Source organism: Macaca fascicularis, chromosome 2 (assembly GCF_037993035.2).
Source record: "Macaca fascicularis isolate 582-1 chromosome 2, T2T-MFA8v1.1".
Lineage (NCBI taxonomy): Eukaryota > Metazoa > Chordata > Mammalia > Primates > Cercopithecidae > Macaca > Macaca fascicularis.
In genome coordinates this window covers 182472289-182488618 of record NC_088376.1, presented here as the reverse complement: position 1 = coordinate 182488618, position 16330 = coordinate 182472289, and the positions used below count along the sequence as shown (strand labels likewise).

Here is a 16330-nt window from a genome sequence, read left to right as displayed (position 1 = left end):
TCAAGATTAGATGCCTGTACATGCATGATTTTATTTCTGTGTTCTCTATTCTGTTCCATTAGTCTATATGTCTTTTTTTTTTTTATACCAACACATGCTGTTTTGGTTACTGTAGCCTTATAGTAAAGTTTGAAGTTAGTCAGATAATGTGATGCCTCTGGCTTTGTTCTTTTTGCTTAGGATTGCTTTGGCTATTGGGGCTCTTTTTTGATTCCATATGAATTTCAGAATAGTATTTTCTAATTCTGTAAAAAATGACCTTGGTAGCTTGATAGGAATAGCACTGAATCTATAGATTGCTTTGGGCAGTATAGCCATTTTAATGATATTGATTCTTCCAATCTACGAACATGGAATGTCTTTCCATTTGTTTGTGTCATCCGTGATTTCATAGACATATGAATACTAGAAGAATCGTAGAAGAAAACACGATTCTGGACACTGGCCTTGGGAAAGGATTTATGACTAAGTCCCTAAAAGAAATTCAATAAAAACAAAAATCAGTAAGTGGGACCTAATTAAACTAAAGATCTCCTGCAAAGCAAAATAAACTATCAACAGAGTAAACAGGCAACCTACAGAATGGGAGCAAATTTTCACAAACTATTCAGTCAACAAAGGTCTAACACTCAGAATCTACAAGGAACTTAATTGAATGAGAAAAAAAAAACAACCCATTAAGAAGTGAACAGACACTTCTCAAAAGAAGACATACAAGTAGCCAACAGACATGAAAAAATGCTCCACATCACTAATCATCAGACATCCAAATCAAAGCCACAATGAGACACCATCTCACACCAGTCAGAGGGGCTATTACTGAAAAATCTAAAAAGAAACTGATGCTGGTAAGGCTTTATAGAAAAGGGAACATTTGTACACTGTTGGTGGGAATGTAAATTAGTTCAGTTCTTGTGGAAAGCATTTGGAGATTTCCCAAAGAACTCTGAACTACCATTTGACCCAGCAATCCCATTACTGGGTATTATATCCAAAAGAAAATAAATTGTTCTCTGAAAAGACACATGCACTCACATGTTCATTGCAGCACCATTCACAATAGCAGAGACATGGAACCCACTGAGGTGCTCACTGGATTGGATAAAGAATTTGTGGTACATTTACATCATGGAATACTGTGCGACCATAAAAGGGAATGAAAATCATGTTCTTTGCAGCAACATAGTTGCAGCTGGAGCCATTATCCTAGGTGAATTAACACAGGTACAATAAATCAAATACCACATGTTGTCACTTATAAGTGGGATCTAAACATTAGGCATACATGGGCATACAGATGACAATAGGCACTGGGGACTACTAGAGGAGGAAGGGAGGGAGGGGACAAGGGTTGAAAAACTTACTGTTGGGTACTATGCTTAGTACATGGGTGATAGAATAATTCATACCCCACACCTCAGCATGATGCAATATACTCAGGTAATAAAACTCCACATGTATCCACTGAATCATATATCCACTAAAATAAAAATGGAAAAATAAAAACAATACATAAATTGCATTAACGTTTACCACTGTTTTGCGATTTGCGTTTCTCACTCAATGCTTTCAAAATTAATTTCTGTTTATAAATATAGATATACTTCTTTTATTCAAAAATCTTTTACTGGTAGTATTATATTGTGTTGTATACATATTATGTCATATTATTTATTCTTTTCTCTATTGATGGATGTTCACATTTTGGTGTTATTCCAATTTTATGTTACTACAACAAATTGTGGTAATAAACTTTTTTTGACATATACAAGAGAGCGTGTATAGGAATTTTGGGGGATTACACACTACACATTGAATGGCTGGATTGTGTCATATGTGCATTTTCAGCTCTCCTAGCTACTGCCAAATTCTTGGCAAAGTGTAATAGTAATGCCAGTTTGCACTTTTAGTAGTGTATGAGTGTTCTTGTTTCCTCATGCCCTCACCAACACTTGATATAATAGATTTTTAAAAATTTTGCAGGCCGGGCGCGGTGGCTCAAGCCTGTAATCCCAGCACTTTGGGAGGCCGAGACGGGCGGATCACGAGGTCAGGAGTTCGAGACCATCCTGGCTAACACGGTGAAACCCCGTCTCTACTAAAAAATACAAAAAACTAGCCGGGCAAGGTGGCGGGCGCCTGTAGTCCCGGCTACTCGGGAGGCTGAGGCAGGAGAATGGCGTAAAAACCCGGGAGGCAGAGCTTGCAGTGAGCTGAGATCCGGCCACTGCACTCCAGCCTGGGCGACACAGCGAGACTCCGTCTCAAAAAAAAAAAAAAAATTTTTGCAGTAAAATAGATGAAAAATACCTGTTTTTAATTTGGTTTTCTTTGCTTTCTAGTGAATCAAGGATCCTTTCTTAAGATTATTGGACAATTAGGGTTTTGCCTTGGGTTGAATTGTCTATTCTTATTTTTTACCCATGGGGGAGCAGTTTTTCTTTTTCAAATTGATTTCTAATTAAAAAATTACATTCCCTAGTACTCGTCCTTTGTCATTGACATTTATTTCAAATATTTTTTCTGTCTGTCATGTATTTTAAAACTTTATTTATGGTGCCATTGTGGGAGAGGCATAGGCCCAAGGATGTGTATGAATCCCGGTTCCATTACTTATCACCAGCACAACCTTGGATATGTTAGTTAATCTCTAACTGCATCTCAGTTTCTTCATCTGGAAAATGGGGATGATAGTATGGGGTTTGTTCTGAAGATTAAAGGAGTTAAGATGAAGAGCAGTTACATAAATGAAAAGTGGTACACAGAAAGCAGTCAATAACTGTTAGCTAATGTTTGGACATATAGAAGTTTTTTTGCTATTATACAAGGTAGATTTAATTTTTTTGCTTTTGTACATGATAAAAGTTTGATTCCATCTCACATAAAATAAGATATGCAGGGATGGAATGGTGGATCCACAGTCTTCAGGAATAAGCCTCTTTTAGGTGCACTGCTCCTCTCCCCTAGATGTGAGCCTTATCTGCATAATCTGAGATAACTGCCAAAGCATTAACCAGCATAATCCTGTTCCAGCCTTCAAGAGAAAGAAGGGCAGAAGTGATATTTCTTCCACTCTTTTCAATCAGCTTTATTGAAGTGTAATTTACATGCGATAAAGTTCACATCTTTTAAGAGTATAATTTGATGAGTTTGGGCAAATGTATACAGTTGTGTAATTATTGTCACGATCAATATATAGAATATTCCCATCACCTTAAAAAGTTCCCTAATGCCCTTTGCAGTCAATTCTGTTCCCTTTACCCTGAGGCAACCACTGATCTGCTTTCTATCACTACAGTTTTGTCTATATTAGAATTTCATATAAATGGAACTATGCAGTAAGTACCCTTTGGTGTCTGTTTTGTTTCATGTAGCATAATGCTTTTGAGACTAATTCAGATTTTTGCATGTATCAGTAATTTGTCCCTTTTTATTGTGGAGATGTATCATAGTTTCTTCATTCATTCACATGTCAATGGGTCATTTCCAGGTTTGGGTTATTACAAATAAAGCTACTGTGAGGATCCATGTACAAGTCTTTGTGTGGACATCGTTTTCATTTCTCTTGGGTAAATACCTAGTGTGAAATTGCTGGGTCGAATGGTAAGTGTATGTTTAATGTTATAAAAAGTGACAAGCTGCTTTCCCATGGGGCTATTCTTTTTGTGTTTCCACCTGCAGTGTATAAGAGTTCTAGCTGGTCCACATCCATACCAACACTTGGAATTGTCAGTCTTTTAAAATTTAGCCATTCTAGTGAGTGTGTATTGGTATTTATTATTTTAGTTAGCATATCCCAAATGACTAACAATCTTGAACATCTTTTCATGTTTGCCATTTGTATATAGAAGTTTTAAGTTTTGATATGGTCAGCTCTCTCAGTCATTTTCTTCACTGTTTTGCTTTATGTATCTTGTTTAAATTTTTTTTTCTTATCCCAAAGTCATAAGGATGTCTTCAAATATTTTCTTCTAAAAAGTTTTAAAGTTGGGATTTCATAACTAGGTCTTTAATACACCTAGAATTTATTTTTTAATCTGATGTAAGTAGGGAATCTAGTTTAATTTTTATCCATGAATAGAAACTCAGTTCTAGTAACATTAATAATTTTTCCATGGATTGGTAATTTATATTGTCATTTCTATCACTCACCAGCTTCTCATATGTGTATAGTTTCTAGCTGTATTTTTCATTGTCTCCTATCCCAGTGACTACAATGTCTCCTCTATGTTCCTTCCAATGTGAGTTTATTCATGCTCTTCCTTATGTCGAGGGTGACTCCTTTTAGTTCCACCTTTTGAAATCCATTCATTGTTCAAGGTCTAGCTCAGATGACCTTTAAAGTTCTTCCCAAATCCAGTCATATGCCTCTCTCCCTCCGTTGAATTAAATGAAGGGGCTCGGCACACGTATAGCATTTTATTCCTTTACTATAAATCTTAGCCCATCTTTTTGGAATCATAGTCACTTCTGTGTCTGTCTTCTTTGTCCTGCCAGGCTGTAAGCCCTTTCGTGTTTTTGTGGTAGGCAGAACAGTGTTCCTACCTGCCTATGTCCTAATTCCTGGAACTTGTGAATATATTACCTTACTTGGCAAAAGGGACTTTGCATATGTGATTAAATTAATGACATACAGTGAAGAGATTATCCTGGATTATGCTGGTAGACTCAGTCTAATCACATGAGTTCTTAAAATTAGAACCTTTACCAGATAAACTCAGAGTCAGAGGAATCCATGGTTAGGAAGTGGTCTGAGATGGAACATTAGTGGTTTTGAAAATGGAGGGAGGGGGGCTATGAGCCAAGGAATAGAGGTGGCTTCTAGGAGCTGGAAAAGGGAAAGATATGTATTCTCCCTTACAGCCTCTTCAATGGGACATAGCAGCCCCTTTGGTGGCACCTTGGTTTTAGTGATAGGCGTGTAGGGGCAGCTTTGCTGACACCTTGATAGCCCAGTGAGATCAGTGTTGAATTTCTGACCCATAGAAAGGTAATATAATAAATGTGTGTACTTTCAATGTACTAACTGTGTAGTAATTTGTTACAGCAGCAATAGAAAACTGATGTATTTGCTCACCATAGAGTCCCCTGTAACTTGAAGCAGATCCTTAGATACAAAGTGATAAATCATTGTTCACTGAGTTGAATTGTGAAGCAACATGTAGCTTGGAACTACAGAATGGCAACTTTACGTTACTACATCACTGATGATCAGTCTGATGCTTATCACTAGCATCTAGACCTTTGTCAATCCATGACGAATGAATGACAAAGCCCATCTTTCCTTATTGTTAGCAGTCCAACGCCCTCTGACTTTGACTACAGTGGTGGTAAATAAACACTCTTGGCTCTGTGCAAAGCTTTACCTCCTTAACATGTGCTGGCAGCTCAGTGGTAGAAAGGAACAGAAGGAGATGCCTTTTCCCTGTGGTATTTAACCTACTCAAAGGTACTTGACTGAGACCCTTTGATGGGGCCATTGAAAAGTCTTTTCTAGTCTTTGTTCTTAGGTAAGGGATTTGGAGTCAGACATACAAGGACTTTGAAATCCTGGCTCTGGTCTTTGCTAACTCTGCGATGTAGAGTAGGTTACTAAATACCTTGGAGCCTTGGTTTTCTTATACCTATGGTAGAGATAATAATACAGTTGACCCTTGAACAATGCAGGGGTTGGGGTGCTGGCCACCCCTTGCAGTAAAAAATCCAAGTATAGATTTTTACTTCCCCCAAACTTGACTGGAAGCCTTTTATAAACAGTCAGTTAACACATGTTTTATATGTTATGAAATGCAGCTTCATTACATACTGTATTCTTCTTTTTTTTTTTTTTTGAGACAGAGTCTTGCTCTGTTTCTCAGGCTGGAGTGAAGTGGCATGATCTTGGCTCACTGCAACCTTTGCCTCCCAGGTTCAAGTGATTTTCCTGTCTCAGCCTCCTGAGTAGCTGGGATTACGGGTGCGTGTCACCACGCTGGGCTAATTTTTGTATTTTTAGTAGAGATGGGGTTTCAGCATGTTGGTCAGACTGGTCTCAAACTCCTGACCTTGTGATCCACTTGCCTTGGCCTCCCAAAGTGCTGGGATTACAGGTGTGAGACACCGCACCTGGCCTATGTACTGTATTCTTACAATAAAGTAAGCTAAAGAAAAGAAAATGTTATGAAGAAAATCATAGGGAAGATACAATATATTTACTATTCATTAAGTGAAGTGGATCATCATAAAGGTCTTCATCCTTGTCATCTTTATGTTGAATAGGCTGAGGAGGAGGAGGAAAAGGAGGGGTTGGTCTTTCTTGCTGTCTCGGGGGTGGCAGAGGCAGAAGAAAACCCATGTGTAAGTGAACCAACCCAGTTCAAGCCCATATGTTCATGGGTCAACTGTATTTCCTTGAGTTGTCTTAATGATAAAATAAACAGATGTATGTATGTAAAGTTATTAGTATACAATAGGCGTTCAATGAATGCCTTCCTTCCCATCACAGGTGCATCACCACTGACAGACAATTCCAGACTTCTATTTACTTTGAAGAGTTGGTTACAAGCAGGTGATGCCATATGACATTTGTTCTTAATTTTTGTTTTTAGGTTTTGTTTTTAAAGACATATGTTTTTGGATTGCCTAATCCTTTCTTATATTTTCAAGTTTAGGGTTCTTGTCATTTTAGATGTTTGGTTAAGAATAGCTGATGTGTAGTGGATGGTTTTAGTTATTTAAACATTGAGAGGGGTTGGTAGTGGGAACTATAGGCAGAGGTACGGAGGAGATCAAAATAAGATAAAATAAATAAGGTCATAGCACTCTAGAGTGGTTATTTTCTTCTGACAGAGCTTTATTATCATTCTGGCTTTGGGAGCAGCTGCTGAGCCACTCATCTCTGGTCACATGCTAAGCCTAATATGAGTGAGCACGTCCGGGCTTATGACACTGACAAGAGACAAATGGCCTCTGGGGCACAGAGATGGGGAAGTCAGATTTAAATCTCAGTATCTTGATGCTACTCTACTTGTCTCCACATGCTCATTCAAATAGCATTCCTGTGTCTTGGCACTATCATTTGCAAAAAGAAGAGACACTCATCGTCTTATTTGGAAGGCTGGGCTTGCTGGGCTGAGAGTGAATGAGAAGCACTCTTGCAGACCAGAGCTCTCACTTCTTTCTTGATTTCACCTAACTGCTCTCCCCTGTTGAGAAGCTTCCTTACCACTGTCCCCTGGTCACTGCGGGCTCCTCCTGTACAACACTGCTTTAGAATGACCTCCTCCACCAGGCATCTTCTTAGACAGAGTCCTCTCCCCATCTTAGGCATGCCAGTCATCTTAACAATTCCATAGAACTTGTAATTAGTTTGTTCCTTAGGGACATATTTTAGCATTTCTGTCTTTTGTGGTTTCTTCAGTGTATTATAAGCTTTCTATTGTGAGGAGGGCCTGTGTCTGTTCTGCAGTGGGTGCCTCAAGCGCCTGAAGTGTCCCTGTATGATGCAGGTGATGATTAGAAGAGCATCCCAAATGCTTTGCACTGCATTGTTGACCTACAGCAGTTTTCTTTCATCATTTTTCTTATTCCTATAACTTTGGTTTTGGCCATGACTTCAACCATGTGGCGATCTCTTGCTTGAGGCACTGCATGTTAGAAAATGGGTTATCTTCAGCCGGACATGGTGGTTCATGCCTATAATCCCAGCACTTTGGGAGGCCGAGGTGGGCAGATCACCTGAGGTCAGGAGTTCGAGACCAGCCTGGTCAACATGGTAAAACCCCATCTCTACTAAAAATACAAAAATTAGCCAGGTATGGTGGCATGCGCCTGTAATCCCAGCCACTCAGGAGGCTGAGGCAGGAGAATCGCTTCAACCCGGGAGGTGGAGGTTGCAGTGAGCTGAGATGGCCCCACTGTACTCCAGTCTGGGCAACAGAGTGAGATCCTGTCACAAACAAACAAACAAACAAAAAATCCAAAAAACAAACGAAAAGAACCAAAACGAAAATGGGTTCTTAGGCCTTACAGAACACGATCTATTATGTTATTGCTGCTCTAACCATTCCCTTTGTGTTCTGTCTCCATGGCCTGCAAGATGGCAGTATCTTTCACTGGCCTTGGTTCTCAGAGCAGGTGGCACACGACTGAGGCTAGTGGCCTGGTAGGTAGGATGGCAAGGTGAGTTGCAACTAGAACTGCCCTCTGGCACAATGTTTGGACAGGGAGGCAGGAGGTTCCAAAGGGTGTGTTCTTTGGGTTTAAATGCATTGTAACCTAGTCTGAAGGTTTATCTGCTCATGCTAGAAAGATAGGAGCACATTGGTTTAATCTCAAAGGAGGAAGAGTCGGGAGTTTTAGATTCAGGGCCACTGAGCATCTGCTTTTCCGTCTTGAGTCTGGAGCCATTATAAATCCTTGAGAGAAAAGAACTGATTTGGACTTGACATTGAGGAAACTGTGAAGGTAAGGATACTTTAAGAAGACTCATTCAAAATAAATGAAATTTGGAGGAGAAAGTGCTGGTACAGAATGATGGAGAATAAAATTTTAAAGCTACATATTTTTGTATCCACATAGGATGTGGATATAATTTGAGAATTAAGGCAAATAGAGCAAAGCTGTTCAGATTTGTTTAGTGTATTGGAATTTACAAATGTATCTTGAAATATGAGTCGCTAATGAAGACTTAGGAATACTTCATTTTGGTGGTGGTGCAAGATGAAATTTTAAGTTTTTTCTCATAATGATATTCATTTTATACTGAATTTAGCTATTTGATTAGAATTCCACCAATGAAACCATTGCATCTCTTTTTCTGGGTTATTTTGAGTTGTTTTCCCTTTCTGTGTATAGACCTGGTCTGTGGTTTTTGTGGCTGTTAACACCTGGGAATTAACACCTAGCACCTGAGTGAAGGGAGCCAGCCCCTCCACACCTGTGGGTGTTTCTCATCAGGTGGAATGAGAGACTTGAGAAAAGAAAGAGACACAAAGTATAGAGAAAGAAAAGTGGGCCCAGGGGACCAGTGCTCAGCATACAGAGGACCGGCGCCGGCTGGGTCTCTGAGTTCCCTCAGTATTTATTGATCGTTATCTTTACCACCTCGGAGAGGGGGATGTGGCAGGACAATAGGGTAATAGTGGGGAGAGGGTCAGCAGGAAAACATGTGAACAAATGTCTCTGTGTCATAAACAAGATTAAGAAAAAGGTGCTGTGCTTTGATGTGCACATACATAAACATCTCCATGCATTAAAGAGCAGCATTGCTGCTAGCACGACTCACCTCCAGCCCTAAGGCGCTTTTCTCCTATCTCACTAAATAGAACATGCAATCGGGTTTTACACCGAGACATTCCATTGCCCAGGGAGGAGCAGGAGACAGAAGCCTTCCTCTTATCTCAACTGCAAAGAGGCCTTCCTCTTTTCCTAACCCTCCTCAGCACAGACCCTTTACAGGTGTCGGGCTGGGGAACGGTCAGGTCTTTCCCTTCCCACGAGGCCATATCTCAGACTATCACATGGGGAGAAACCTTGGACAATACCTGGCTTTCCTAGGCAGAGGTCCCTGCGGCCTTCCACAGTGTATTGTGTCCCTGGGTACTTGAGATTAGAGAATGGTGATGGCTTTTAACAAGCATACTGCCTTCAAGCGCTTGTTTTATGAAGCACTTCCTGCATAGCCCTAAATCCATTAAACCTTGAGTAAACACAGCACATATCTCTGCAAGCACAGGGTTGGGGCTAGGGTTACAGATTAAGGGCATCTCAAGGCAGAAGAATTTTTCTTAGTACAGAACAAAATGGAGTCTCTTATGTCTACTTCTTTCTACATAGACACAGTAACAGTCTGATCTCGCTTTCTTTTCCCCACACCTGAGTTAGATCTTGGGCTCTGCCCAATATTATCTCTTAAGGGATAGAGTTTGAAAATGTTTCCCTTTTGTGTGGTGAGTGAGTCTGTGTGTATGCCAGGGGGTGGTCAGCAAAAAGTAGGGTAATGGGGATGCCAGGAGGTAATGCTTGGTATCCTTAGAAGTGGAGGGCTTCTTTGGATGGGGGAGGAGGAAGAATTTTTAGGATGAATCACACTGGAAGCTGTAATGTAAACGGGGAGCTGAGCAAGAAGACACGAGGCAGATGAGAACAAAGGTAGCCTTTATTGGGCTCGCAGGCGAGGTTCACGGTCCTCTAGTCGGAGGGCCGAGGAAGTCGCGCTTGGGGCGGGTATAGGGGGCCTTTTATAGGGGGAGGTAGGTGGGGTTTGTAGGTCTCGGTTTTCCTGAGTTAGGTTTCGATTTCTGGGGAATGATGTGTCCAGAAGCTTGTGCAGAGCGCGGGGTTCTTTGGCAGGCGCGGGCTTTTTCTGCCCGCTGAGAGTCTTAGCAGGAAGTGAAGGGCGGGAAGACCTAACAAAGGGCCTGCCATGCCCGTGATACCGCCATGTTGGGTCTAGATTCCTGCCTAACAGAAGCCAATGATGAAATCTTGGAGTTCGCTTTTTTAGGCCTGGGTGAACTGCTTTTCTCTTTTATTTTATTTTATTTTCTTTCTTGAGATGGAGCCTCACTCTGTCCCCCAGGCTGGAGTGCAGTGGCCTGATCTCGGCTCCTGCCTCAGCCTCCCGAGTAGCTGGGACTACAGGCGCCGCCACCACGCCTGGAGACTTTTTTTGTATTTTTAGTAGAGACGGGGTTTCACTGTGTTAGCCAGGATGGTCTTGATCTCCTGACCTCGTGATCCGTACGCCTCGCCCTCCCAAAGTGCTGGGATTACAGGCGTGAGCCACCGCGCCCAGCCGAACTGCATTTCTTAGGAGGTTGTAAGTGGTGGGATCAGGTAGGAAGGTCCGGAGGAAGGGCCTTCATGTTTCCTGCCGTGGGATTTTCCTGGGGGTTTCTGCTGGCTGTTTGCATCTTCTCTTTTGTGGCCAAGGAAAGCCCCGTGCTCTCCTTCAAAGGAGAAGGTCTGCTTTTGTGTTTAAATCTGATCAAACTCTGTGCTACTTTACTTGGCTTTTACAAGGAATAAGTTGTACCTGAAGGCAACAGTAAAGCAGGGAACAAAAGAGATTTACAGATAATGGTTTCTAGGAGATAAGAGTGAAGTGATGTTTGAGGATATGGACAATGTTTTCCTTCACAGTGAAAGTGAAGTAAGATGAATTATGTTTTTATTGCCAGGAGTAACTGCATCTGTTGAGTTCCTTAGCCAGGCAAATATAACAACCCTTATACTTTGACTTCATTTTGTCTGGATCTTTAAACAGAAAGATTGGAACAATCAGATTGTTTCAGATTGAAAGGCTGAAGACACAGGAGTTGTATAACTGAAGTAGGAAGGAGGACTCCTTTCTTTCCCTTCTTTGATCAGCTCATATTCTTCTTCACAAACCCTCCACTATTCCCCATTACCTCCTTATTACATCCTGATGGGTGTGCTGAGATATATTGATCCTCTCAGCTTTGCAGGCAGCAGGAGCCTCTTAGCTTGTCATGGGGGTGGGTCAAGAGGGCTATTTGGCCTAGAGCTGTACATTCAGGGAAGGCCTGCTTTTTAAAATTTCATTGTATCTATGACATAGGCAATATGTTTGCTTGTATATTTAAAGTATTTACTAGGTAATTCTAAATATTTAAAAGCAACCAAATTTCTTGTGACTCTGTTTTGGCATTTTCTTTCTTTTTTAGTATACTAGGAGCCTAAAAAAAAAAAAAAAAAGAGAGAAGGCCCAGGCACCTACACTCTGAGGGGCCCCCATAGTCAGTTGCACAGGCTTTCATACTATGGTAATGGTCATAGAGGCTATTGAGGAGGACAGACCTTCAATAACTAATCATGCAAAGAAGTCACTAATGTGAGGACTGGGTGCCTTGAAAGGGTGTAATAGGGACCCTCCCCTATTTGGGCCATCAGGAAGGATTTCTCCAAGCAGGTGAAATTGAAGGGGCCTCTTCCCTTTCCCCTAGAGGGAATCAATGTTAGGCAGCAGAGGTGATAAATCTCAATTACCAATTGTTTTTTAAGGAAAGAGCCAAACTCTAAGGATGATGCTCATAATTTGGGTTTGGGCAAAGGGGTGAATTGGCAGTGTTGTTAACCAAACTAGGTAACCAGGGATTCTTTTAGGGTAACTAAAACTATTTTCTGGCAGTAGATGGGTTGATAAGATGATTAGTTCAGTGTTGGGTATGTTGAGTGTGAGAGGCTTTTGAGACATCAGAGTAGAGATGTTTTGCAAATATATAATCTTGTGTTATAAGAAGAGCTTAGTAACTCCTTGTAAATTCAGAACCTCATAGTATGTAAGGCAGTGGATAGTCCAGTGGGGAATTGAAAGAAGAATGGATATATGGCCTCTGCTTTCAAGGAGTTTATTCTCTAATTGCAGTCAAGGAGTTCAGTAACCACAGATTATCCCAGTAACCCTCTAAGACAACAGCAAGAGAAATGTCTTGGGCGGTACAACAGTGATTGCCAAATGAATTGTATCAATGTTTCTTGATTTTCTATATCCATCTTAGTATCTAAGTAAAATGGTGCATTTGGTTTTACTTTTGTTTCACTCTAGTAGTTAGAGGTAGGTTGAAAATAGCATGATCTTATTTAACAGTACCATGGGTTATTTGCTTTGGAGTAATTAATTTTAAATGTATGATGTAGGTACTGTTATTTGTCCCATTTTACAGAAGAGAAAACTGTAGCACTGAGGGGTTAAGTAACTTTCCCAAAGTTATGTAACTAACAAATTATAAAGTTGGTATTTGGACTTAGATAATCCAAAATCAAAGCCCCTTCCCCTAATTTTTAATCCTATTTTTTAACGAAATATATCCCCTATCATTTAAGTTATTTGAAAACCTTATTTTCAGTGGCTGCGTAATTTATTTAACATTCGCCTAGTGCCTGTATTTCCATTTATATTTTCCAGATAAATCCCTGCAAGTGGGCTTCCTGTACTAAGAAATATAAAATGTTTAAGACTTCTTAAGCCAAATACAACTCATTTTCAGAAAAGTTCAAAAAATTTGCAGTCTGTATATGCTTTTCAATCCCATATAGAAGTTTTCTCAATCCCATATGACTGCCTAAACCGAAACAGAACTCAGCAACACTGTGATAAAGGTGGTGGTTAGGATAATAAATCAGAGACTGTTAGGGCAGGAAAGAACTCCAGGTTTCATCTAGGCCTTCCTCCTTCTTTTATTCATTAAGAACCAAGGCTTAGAAAGGTTAGGAAACATGACCCAAACATGCCATTACAGGCATAGTTAGGACAAGGACCTGCACACAGCACTATGTGCTATATTGAGCCTGAGACTCTTGGATGGTTTGGACGATTCCAGGGTGTCCTCAAATGACTGCCTGGGGTCGCCGCTGAGATATAAGAGACTTTTAGTGTTTGGGTTAGCTTCCAAGTTTCCCCGAGTTTCACAGTTGTATCAGAGGGGTAGAAGTAACCCAAAGGGGTCTGTCCTGAACTGAGAAGCCCATTATCACCTAGAGATAAAGTCTGCTGGGCCAGGGGAAATCCTGAGATCTCCTTTCATGAGTTTACTTTGACCTGGCCTAGTGTCAGATCCACGAGGGTGATTCTGGACTCTCTTTTCATTATTCTGTTGATGCTATGATATGTGTCAACAAAGGGCTACTCACATAATTAAAAACTCACATAATTCAAGACTGTTTTTTTTTTTTTTTTTTGAGACGGAGTCTCGCTCTGTCACCCAGGCTGGAGTGCAGTGGCCGGATCTCAGCTCACTGCAAGCTCCGCCTCCCGGGTTCACGCCATTCTCCTGCCTCAGCCTCCCGAGTAGCTGGGACTACAGGCGCCTGCCACCTCGCCCGGCTAAGTTTTTGTATTTTTAGTAGAGACGGGGTTTCACTGTGTTAGCCAGGATGGTCTCGATCTCCTGACCTCGTGATCCGCCCGTCTCGGCCTCCCAAAGTGCTGGGATTACAGGCTTGAGCCACCTCGCCCGGCCTGTTTTTTTTTTTTTTTTTTAATAGCAGTGACCAAAAATGGAGGGTATTTCTGTCTTTATTTATTTTTTATTTTATTTATCTATTTATTTTTGAGATGGAGTCTTGCTCTATCGCCCAGGCTGGAGTGCAGTGGTGCGATCTCGGCTCACTGCAAACTCCGCCTCCTGGGTTCACGCCATTCTCCTGCCTCAGCCTCCTATGTAGCTGGGACTACAGGCACCCGCCCCCATGCCTGGCTAATTTTTTGTATTTTTTGTAGAGGCGGGGTTTCACCGTTTTAGCCAGGATGGTCTCAATCTCCTGACCTTGTGATCTGCCTGCCTTAGCCTCCCAAAGTGCTGGGATTATAGGTGTGAGCCACCTAGCCTGGCTGGGTATTTCTGTTTATTAACCAGAAGCGACTCCACCATGTGGCAATAATGTAAACAAAATTTGCAATTTGATTTGGCTTGATATCTGGCTAGGTGGGGCTAAGGTGTTTTAACAATACATCTCAAAGTTTCATTGCCTTAGCACAATAAGGGATTGTTTCTTACAAAATCTGAAGTAGGCTGGTTGATCACCTTCTGGGTTGCAGGTATGCTACACCAAGGTTGCCCAGGCAGGAGAAGAGAGAGGTAAAGGAGTCATGTAGACTGCTAACTGACCCAGCTTGGAAAGTGACATGTGCAAGTTCAGCTTACAGTGTAGTAGCCAGAACTAAAAACATGGGTCCAATCTAACTGGAGGGAGAGGCTGGGAAAGAGTGGGAGCAGCACACAGATATTTGATGAACACTAATTGTTTTTTCCATACACTTAATGCTTGATATTTTGAAATTATCAACCTAAAAAAATGTGTAGGCAATTTCACATCATTTCAAGTTTTAAACATAAAGATAAAAGTTTCATATCACTTTCCTTCAGAGGGGCTTGAAGGGCCACTGTATGGAGAAGTATATACTGTTGATGCAAAGAAATTCTTTTGATTTCTGTGTTAAAAATAATGGAACTTTTGCTTAATGTTTGTGAGATTTGGGCAAGTAGTCTAACTTCTCTAAATGAGTATCCCTAAAGAAAAAGGGGTAACAGTGCTTCATTCAGGGGTATGCTGCATAAATTAGGTTGAAGACTGAACATAAAACACTTGACACAGTGCAGAGTACATGGTAAGTATTCAACAAATGTGAGTTTTTATTTTGTTTTTATTGATATTATTGATACTGTAGTGGCATTTACTACTATGCACAGTAATGTAGGATCCTCAGAATCATCCTCAGTGCTATATATCCATAATCAGAAGACAGTGTACTTTATGGAAACAAGTGATGTTTTGTCCAGATTCTGGCAATAAAATGTCTTTTATTTTCTGTGTATTCTTATATTTGTAGATCATGGGGAATTTCAGAGGTCATGCCCTCCCTGGAACCTTCTTTTTTATTATGGGTCTTTGGTGGTGTACAATGAGTACTCTGAAGTATATCTTCAAAAAGCAAAAGCGAACCTGCTACCTTGGTTCCAAAACATTATTCTGTCGATTGGAAATTTTGGAGGGAATTACAATAGTTGGCATGGCTTTAACTGGTGAGTGGACCATCTGTTTTCTGTTTTTACCTTGTGGGTGTTTTCATATGTAAAATATGAAACAATATAAAATCATGAAATTGCTAAAAGGAATTTTTATTAAAAAATATCTCAACACATATTCTAATTGTAATTTCTATCAGATACAATTCATTGGGAAGGTAATAATTTACACTTATACAAAAAGCTATTTCTTAATGAATTAGTCATAGTAGTTAACTTGCCTACCCAGTCAAAGTGAGTTTCTTTTAAAGAATTGGTTGGAGCTTCTGAAATAATTTTTTTTTTTTTTTTTTTGAGACGGAGTCTTGCTCTGTCTCCCGGGCTGGACTGCAGTGGCCAGATCTCAGCTCACTGCAAGCTCCGCCTCCCGGGTTCACGCCATTCTCCTGCCTCAGCCTCCCGAGTAGCTGGGACTACAGGCGCCGCCACCTCGCCCGGCTAGTTTTTTTGTATTTTTTAGTAGAGACGGGGTTTCACCATGTTCGCCAGGATGGTCTCGATCTTCTGACCTCGTGATCCACCCGTCTCGGCCTCCCAAAGTGCTGGGATTACAGGCTTGAGCCACCGTGCCCGGCCCTAACATAATTTTATATCAATTGTTCTGATCTCTGAAAGAACAAACCCTATCAAAAACCATTTTGCAAATGATGTGAAATTAATCAAGTTATTATGGAAAAGCTTCAGTAATACATCATTTCTGATAGGCTGTAGAAGACTTTAGCTTTCTGCACACATCTTTTTTTCTTGGTTCCTAAGTTGGAGAAAGAGATTAGGCCAGATGACTTCTAAGGCCTTTCCAC

The 16330-nt window shown here is 40.8% G+C and overlaps 1 protein-coding gene across 3 annotated transcripts in view; it reads left to right on the top strand.

Annotated features, from left to right (window-relative positions):
• Positions 1-16330, top strand: part of TMEM45A (transmembrane protein 45A) — a 76666-nt gene that overhangs the window by 43025 nt on the left and 17311 nt on the right. For all 3 annotated transcript variants that reach the window (XM_065539266.1, XM_005548297.4, XM_065539265.1), the window contains one exon: positions 15335-15527. In XM_065539266.1, coding sequence (XP_065395338.1) covers positions 15338-15527 — 190 coding nt within the window. In that variant the 5' untranslated portion in view covers positions 15335-15337. The remainder of the gene's footprint in view (positions 1-15334; positions 15528-16330) is intronic.